Source organism: Gracilinanus agilis, chromosome 1 (assembly GCF_016433145.1).
Source record: "Gracilinanus agilis isolate LMUSP501 chromosome 1, AgileGrace, whole genome shotgun sequence".
NCBI classification, from domain to species: domain Eukaryota; kingdom Metazoa; phylum Chordata; class Mammalia; order Didelphimorphia; family Didelphidae; genus Gracilinanus; species Gracilinanus agilis.
Window position 1 is genome coordinate 150,330,267 of NC_058130.1, and position 8,293 is coordinate 150,338,559.

The 8,293-nt window shown below is 37.8% G+C and overlaps 1 protein-coding gene across 1 annotated transcript in view; it reads left to right on the plus strand.

Annotated features, from left to right (window-relative positions):
* CORO2A (coronin 2A) overlaps positions 1–8,293 on the plus strand; it is a 63,539-nt gene that overhangs the window by 21,723 nt on the left and 33,523 nt on the right. The window contains exons 4-5 of the mRNA XM_044657216.1: positions 248–427; positions 4,632–4,748. Coding sequence (XP_044513151.1) covers positions 248–427; positions 4,632–4,748 — 297 coding nt within the window. The remainder of the gene's footprint in view (positions 1–247; positions 428–4,631; positions 4,749–8,293) is intronic.

Below are 8,293 nucleotides of genomic sequence, written 5' to 3' on the forward strand. Positions count from 1 at the left end.
TGCTAAATCTATGCTCTTTTTTAATTTCTCCTACAACTTTGCTCTTTGAATTTTCTGTTTACTTCATAACAATGCAACTAAACCTCTTCTCCAGCCCATGTCCAGATTATTCCACATGGGACTACCATGTTTCACCTTTCTGAGTACTGACAATATGACTGCCAGGTCCTGTGTGTGTGTTCATTGTCAGGTGAGTGAATGAGATGGCGGGGAAAGATGCTAAGAGTTTCGTTTCTCTGTTCTCTAGTTAATGATCTGGAACCTTGACACAAAAGAGCCTGTAATTCTGAACCCAGTGAAGACAATCGACTTTCACCAAGACGTGATCCTCTCCATGTCATTCAACACAGATGGCAGCCTGCTCGCAACCACCTGCAAGGACAGAAAGATAAGGATTATTGACCCTCGTGCAGGAAAAGTCATACAGGTGCAATATGCAACATTATGCTTTGCAATAGGATAAATGTCTCATTGGGGTTTTTTTTTTTCTGCCCAGGAGGGCTGCTAAGAGAACAAACGGCAGGCATTATGCAAGTGTGTGATATAGTCACATTAATTCAGACCAGACCATAATGTAAATTTATGTAATCATTTGGGCAAAGGCCAGATTGAAATTTGCATTTGGGATCTCTATGAAAAACAGGTTTGCTAGGCAAATTAATAATGTAAATAAGATTGCAAGGAGGGAAACAGCCTTGAGAACAAAGTGCTTCCAAGCATTCATTTGCAGAGAGAGACAATATGGCCTTGTCGATGGAGTAACATATAGAAGCGTTCTGGAAAACTCTTAGACTATTAAGTTACAAGGAAGGTGCCAATTTGCCTTACTAGAGGAAGTTTTCTCAATTGGGAGTTCCCTATTCCAGGGAAAAGACAGGTCTAGTCCCTTTCCCTTTCCTATTTAAGTAGAAGCAGGTAGAGCAGTAGATAGAATGCCAGTCCTGGAGTCAGGAAGACTTGAGTTCAGATCTGACCTCAGATACTCATTAGCTGTGTGACCATGGACAAGTCACGAAACCTTGTTAGCTTCAGTTTCCTCATCTGTAAAATGAGCCCGACAAGGAAATGACAAACAACTCCAGAATTTTTGCCAAGAAAACCCCAACTAGGGTCACTAAGAGTCAGATACAAGTGAAACAACTGAACAACAGGAACAAGAAATAAACTGATTACAAATCATCCTTCTCTGCTACTTAAAAAGATCCTCTCCAAAAACTGGAATCTAGAGTTTAATGGAAGCCTTTTATTTAGGTTCTGGTCATTTCCTAACCTGCTTCACAATCTCTGTTTCAAAATGAAAGCTCACCAATGAACATGATGCTACTGCCTGAACCTGGACTCTCTGAACAATGGCATCATTCCAGAGTTTGTTCTGCCTTTCTTAGGAACATTTTGTTCTCTTCTTCCTCCTCTTTTATCTGGTGACACACAAATAAAGCATTTTGGTAGCTATGGGGTCTTGATTCTCTGATCAGATACCATCTACAAGAAGACAATCACATGATGAAATGATAACTCGAAGCAAATAAATCCCAAAGTAGGAACCCCAGACATGCTTCATTAGAGCAGGAACAAGCAAAAGTGCTTTTATTTTTTTTTCTCTAATTCACTTTCATCTTTAATTATGCTACATTTTTAAGTAGCTTTCCCCATTTGCAAAGTGAATGACCCTGTTAGGAACTTTCTTTCTTTATCTCCCTAACTGAAGTTGCTTCATGTTCTTAAAAATCATAAGACTGTGTTTCTTTTTTAAGTCTCTAATTCACCCTTCGTATTCATTTTAAACTGATTTCCCAGTACAAATGGGCAGAGCAGCTAGATAGTGCAGTGGATAGAGTGCTGGGTCTGGAGTCAGAAAGATTCATCTTCATGGGTTCATATTTGGCCTCAGACATATACCAGCCCTGTGACCCTGGGCAAGACACTTAACTTAGTTTCCTCATCTGTAAAATGAGCTAGAAAAGAAATGGCAAACCGCTCCAAAATCTTTGCCAAGAAAATCCCAAATGGGGTCAAAAAGAGTCAGACACAACTGAAAAATGACTGAACAACAGTACAATTAGTACAATAGAGTAAAGTTTTATTCTACTGATGAACTGAAGTCATTGCACTCAGTTCTGCGGACCACATTTTAAGGTAGACATTGATGAGGTAGATGGAGCACATCTAAAAAAAATGGAAACGAGATGGTGAAGGGGCTTAAATCATGCCTTACACGGATCATTCAAGGAACTTAGGGATATTTAGCCCCCCAAAAAGGAAAACTGACAAGATATATGCTTTTTGTCTTCAAGTATCCAAAGGATTATCATTTAGAAGAGGAACTGATTTGTTCTGCCCAGCCAGAGTGAGCACAAAAGCTATAATACATGGAAACTACAAAGAGGCTGATTTCAATTTGATTTGAGGAGAAACCTCCTAACTATACAAAAGACCTACCTCAGTTGTTAAGAATACATTCACTACAAGTGTTCAAGAAAAAACCAGAAGGCCAGTTATTTAGGATGTCATTGAGGAGAGTACAAATTTAATGGGCTCCAAGGGCCTTCTTGCTCTGAAATTCTATTATTCTATCGATTTCAAAACTTAGATGACAAAAACAAAAAAAATTGCCAATTTATTTTTGTTTTTCATTTGTAAAATATTTCAAATACTAAAAAATACTTTCTTATCTATTTTAATAGAATCAAAAACTTTTATATCTGTAGGAATCTTAGAAATCATATATTCTAAATCTCTCATTTTATAAAGGAGGAAATTGAGGTCTAGAGAGAAGCAATTTGCCCAGTTTGGGGAAAGAAGTGAAAAATTACCTATTCTGAAATTTCAACTCCTAAAATGCCATATTTATTGTCATATTCTGAATTTTTTTATTTCTACTGTCCTTCACTAAAGTCTTCCTTTGATGCCTCACTGTGGTATAGAGATAAACCTGAGTCCTTGAGAGTTATGCTGTCATAACACAAGCCATGAAAGGTCCTGTCAAGCAGAAATGACTTAAAGTACATGTTTGATGATTGAATATATAAGATTAATAGATAATTCCTGGGGGCAGCTGGGTAGCTCAGTGGATTGAAAGTCAGGCCTAGAGACGGGAGGTCCTAGGTTCAAATCCGGCCTCAGACACTTCCCAGCTGGGTGACCTTGGGCATGTCACTGGACCCCCATTGCCCACCCTTACCACTCTTCCACCAAGGAGCCAATACACAGAAGTTAAGGGTTTAAAAAAAAAGATATAAAATAATAGATAATTCTTTGTTGTAATAGATGAAGAAAGGGAAGGACAAAAGATACAAGAGGAAATATAGATAATATAAAAACAAAACATATCAATCAAATGTATTTTTTAAAAGTATAATTGTTCACATTTATACTTTAAGCTTTGAAAAGTACAAAAATTGTCTCATCTTACCTTCACCTCAATCCTGTAGTTGCTATTATCCCCATTTTACAGATGAGAAAACTGAGGCTAAGAGGTTTGTCCAGTCACAAAGTATCTGGAGAAGGATTCAAAAACAGGACTTCCTAACTCTATGTCCAGTTCTTTATCCACTATGGCACACTGCCTCATATGTGCCATTTGAAGATTGACAAACAAAGCTTGAAGATATTTATCATTTTGCCTGATGGATAATGAGTTTTTCAATGATGGTGACTCTCTAAGACCTCATGTAATCTATGGCATTATAGAGGGTTATGGTCTATACCAGTGATGGGCAAACTTTTTAAAGAGGGGCCAAAGGAAATGCTCATCTGCCAGTCTGTTTCTAAGGAAACTCTTTCGAAGTTTCATTGTATTGTATCCTACTCATTGTGTTCATCAGATTAGGAATAATGTCTCAAGGCTGGATAGAACATTTCAGGGGGCCGCATCTGGCCCACAGGTCATAGTTTGCCCATCACTGGTCTATACTGATGGATGGCATACTCACAACAATGAAAATCACAGATATAGAAAGTATGTCATTATTACAGTTTTCTACTTATTCTTCCTTTAAAATCTAGGGCAGCTTCTTTATGTCTTTAAGTCAATATTTTAAACAAAGCTTGAAGATATTTAACAGAGATTCTCAACTATTTGAATTTCTAAATATCCTGTTTTTTGTTGGAGTGATATCTGCCTCCCAGCTTTGTTGTAGAGGAGGTTGTATTTCAGAAAGAGGTTGGACTTAGCTTATCCTGAGGTTTCTCCTATTCTAGGATTTCATGAAGCTTGAAGAATAGCTCAGGTACACTTAATGCTTTAAAAATAACTTAAATTTAAAAGTCAACAAGTTAATTTCCCATTACTACTATTTATCATCTCTAAGCCAGTTTCATGACCTGAATTAGGAAACTTCTGGACAGGGAATTTATTATAGCTCTAGTTTTATTTCCACTCAGATGCTCTCCACATGTTCATGGATATCTATATGGATTTTTATCTCCTTAAGATTCCTCAAACAATTCTCAGAGAATAATCAGACAGATCTTCAGAAATAATCATATAGAGAAACCCTTTGCCAGAATATTCCACAAAGTTGTAACTCACTCCTTTCCACCACTTTGTGGAGAGGTTTATTGGGAGGGGGGGAGTCATTGATCCACTCCAATTATGTCCTCATGCTCATATACCACGTTTCTTTTTCTAGGAAGCAAATTACAAGTCTCACAGAGCCAACAAAGTGCTATTTCTAGGAAACATGAAAAAGCTGCTGTCCACTGGAACATCCAGATGGAACAACAGGCAAATTGCACTATGGAATGAGGTGAGTCAGAACATAGGGTCAGAACAAGGACCAGGCTGGGACTCCTTAGACCTGCTCCATTTCCCTTTTTAAATCATTTATCGCTTTTTGCTATGATCTCTCCCTTTTCCTGACTCTAACCCCAGCCCTAATTTCAGTTAATCTTTTCTTTCTCCCCTTCTCCTGGTCCACCACTGCTTTTCCACAAGGCATACAGGGGATTAAAAAAGATTGGAGCTAGACAAATGGCTTGCTCCCTTCACCCAACCCTAGGCTGCAGCATGGCAAGAAGAGTAGCCATGAGCTCTCTGTAGGAGAAAGAGAATTTCCTTCTCCAGTGAATACTCAATTTGTTGACCTAAAGTTATATCCCTATGTGGCTACACATGTTGCTTCGCTGTGTGAATATGAAGCCATGATAATGCCCTTGTCCTAGTTTAAAGAGAATAAATGCAGTGGGACCCTTTTCTTATCTGGGTACCTGGGAAAAGGCTGAATACTTGGGGTACAGTGTAACATAGATATGGTTAAGTTCAGAAGCAAATATCTGAACATGAAATAAAGACCTATATTACAATGACATATACTATAATCCAGTGATTCCCAAAGTGGGTGCCTTTACAGAAAATGTATTCTGTCAGTTAACAAGCATTTATTGAGCATCTACAATGTGGTAGGCTCTGTGCTAAGTGCCAGCGATATAATGAAAAGCAAAAGACAATCCCTACTCTCAAGGAGCACCCAATCCAAAGGTGGAAGACAACATACAAGCAAGTATGTACAGATAAACTACATATAGAATAAATTGGAAATAATCAAAAGAGGGAAGATATTCTTGACTCCCCTTGTAGACTCTGCTTGTAGAAAGTAGGATGCTAGCTGGAACTTGAAGAAAGCCAGGAAAGGTAGGAAATAGAGGTAAAGAGGAACAACCAGTGAAAATTCCCAGGGCCAGGAAATGGGACATCTATTGGGTATCTAGTGTCACTGGATAACAGTATTTGTATTTGTGGGGAGGGAAAATTTGTATTTGTGGGGAGTGGGGAAATAAGAGTCATAAGGACACCAGAAGGTAGGAAGTGGCCAGATTTTAAAGAGCATTGGTCCTGGACATTATAGGAAGATACTGGAGTTAACTGAACAGGGAAGTGACATGCTTAGACCTATGCTTTAGGAAGGTCAATTTGACAGTTGAGTTGAAGATACCCTAGAGAAGGGAGATTCTAAAAAACAGGGAAAACAATAAGCAGGTTATTCCATAGTTGTAATTGCTATCCATGGATAATAATAATACTTCTACAGAAACCCAAGGAAGGGACACAGAAACATATTTTCACCCCAAGTGATCTTGCAAATTAAAGAAATAGGAAAGAAACACTGAATCAAGTCCAAATGAGGAAATTTCCCCCTCTAGAATTATAGATCATATGATGCAATGTCCTTCTCAAGATGTAAATCTTGACTCAGGTCTTGGTTTCACTCTATGAACAACCTAATTAAATCTATTGGCAGCTTGTAATAGCCTTTTCTCCTTCCTAAACACACTTTATGTCACATAATGGGTCTGGAATTAGATGACATGGGTTCATATCCCTTCTTTCATGCTTATTACCCATATGACACTGGGAAAGTCACTTAATTTCCCTAGGTCTCTATTTCCTCATCTGTAAAATGAAGGAGTTGGACAAGATGGTCTCTTCATCTCAAAAATTCACAGAAAATATTAATCTATCATTCACATTTACTAAGCACTGGTGAACTAAGCAGCTCAGATGAACCAGATCCAAGGCTTTTACCCAACCTGGTGTGGATCAAGCCAGCTGCTTCCTTGGCCATGGTGCTGCCAGCTTTGCTATTTAATAGTGCTAATTTAAATTCACTTGATTCCAAATTAGGAAACCAGGCTAAGAAGGTATTCAGCCTTATAATTGACCTCAGAATATTTAGTAGTGACTACAAAGAATATTTTAATAAATCAAATCTATTAAACATATACTATGGGCCAGGCATTTTGCTAGGCACTGGGGATGGCACCAAGGATGTTACAATAAAATCTAAATGGTTGTGGGTACACACACTGGGTTGAAGGAGAGACAGGACCAGGATAGGGAGACACAGCTAAGCTGCTGCTAACTGACAAGAATGGCTGTTGGCCAACTGTCACCAGCTCACCACTAGGCCAGAGTCTTTGAAACCAACAGGCAAGGTAAAAGGTTTTAACAGTTTTAATTAGGTTTAACTAAAATAAAGGTGGGATAGGGGATTCTATACTTAAAACCTAAAGGGCAAATCACAGGGGCAAGGGGAGGACTTATCTACTCTAATCTTAGTGACCTAAGCAGGCACTGGAGTCTCCGGGAGGCTGCTTCAAACCTGGTTTGACCAGCACAGCTAATGGGTCTGAGGGTGGCTTTGGGGTTCTCATGGTAATCCACAGATGATCACAGGACGCCAAAAACCAAGGTGGTCCAAGGTATCAAAGTAGAGAGTGTTCTTGAGATGCTGTCCACCAGATCCCAAACTTCTCCTCCACTTGGTGCTGCTCTGTAGGTCTTGTCCTCTTGCTGAAAAGCCACCACCACTCAGGATCCCAGGGAAGCAGGTCCGAGATCTCCCAGGGCTAGCAACAGTTTATTCCAACCACTAATGGAGTCTCTCTCAGGGTACAAGCCACTTCCTGCTCCTTTATTCCATCTTGGAATGCTCCAATCCTTCCTGATAGGTCAACCTTAATACTTAATTACTAACTAATCTTCCTCACAACAGTTCTCCCCTTTGCACAAAGCCAAAATTAACAAAATTTTGGTATTTGTGCACTAAAAACTAAACTAAAATTCTAACCCAAAATAACAAACAACCTACACTAACTCTATTCTATCTAACACTATCCTACTCTACCCTACACTAGGGATTTCAACAAGGAAAGGTAAAAGGATAAATACATTGAACAGTTACATAGTTCAAAGCATAAAGCAACAATTAGCAATGCAAAATTTCCAACAAAATCAACAGCAAATATGAAATATCAACACAAAAGTCAAAACAAACATCAAACATAACTCCTATTCTAATACAGAAATATCCTACCAACTAATAAATGCAAACCATTTTGGAAAATACATTTTAATACAACATTGCATAAGTCTTTACATCAAAATTAAAACAAAAACATCAAACTCCCTTATGCAAATTACATTTGAATGTTTGCAACTCAATTATATCAAAGTATTCACAGAATTTACATTTGTACACATACATAAGATACATATAATACATACATAATATGTACATGTATGATATACATATATGTACATATAATATATACGTGTCAAATATACATGTGTGTACCATTTACATATATACAATACTTACACTATAATACAAGTTATAATATACACACTATTTACACAACTATCTACATTATTTGTGATATGTGATCTGTAATATGTTATATGTTTTTCATGTAATACAATTTTGTTATGTTTGTTGCATCTGCACTGTAATGTACATTAGTACCTTATCTTATCCTCTAACCTAATCTAATACTATATCTATTTCACTAAACT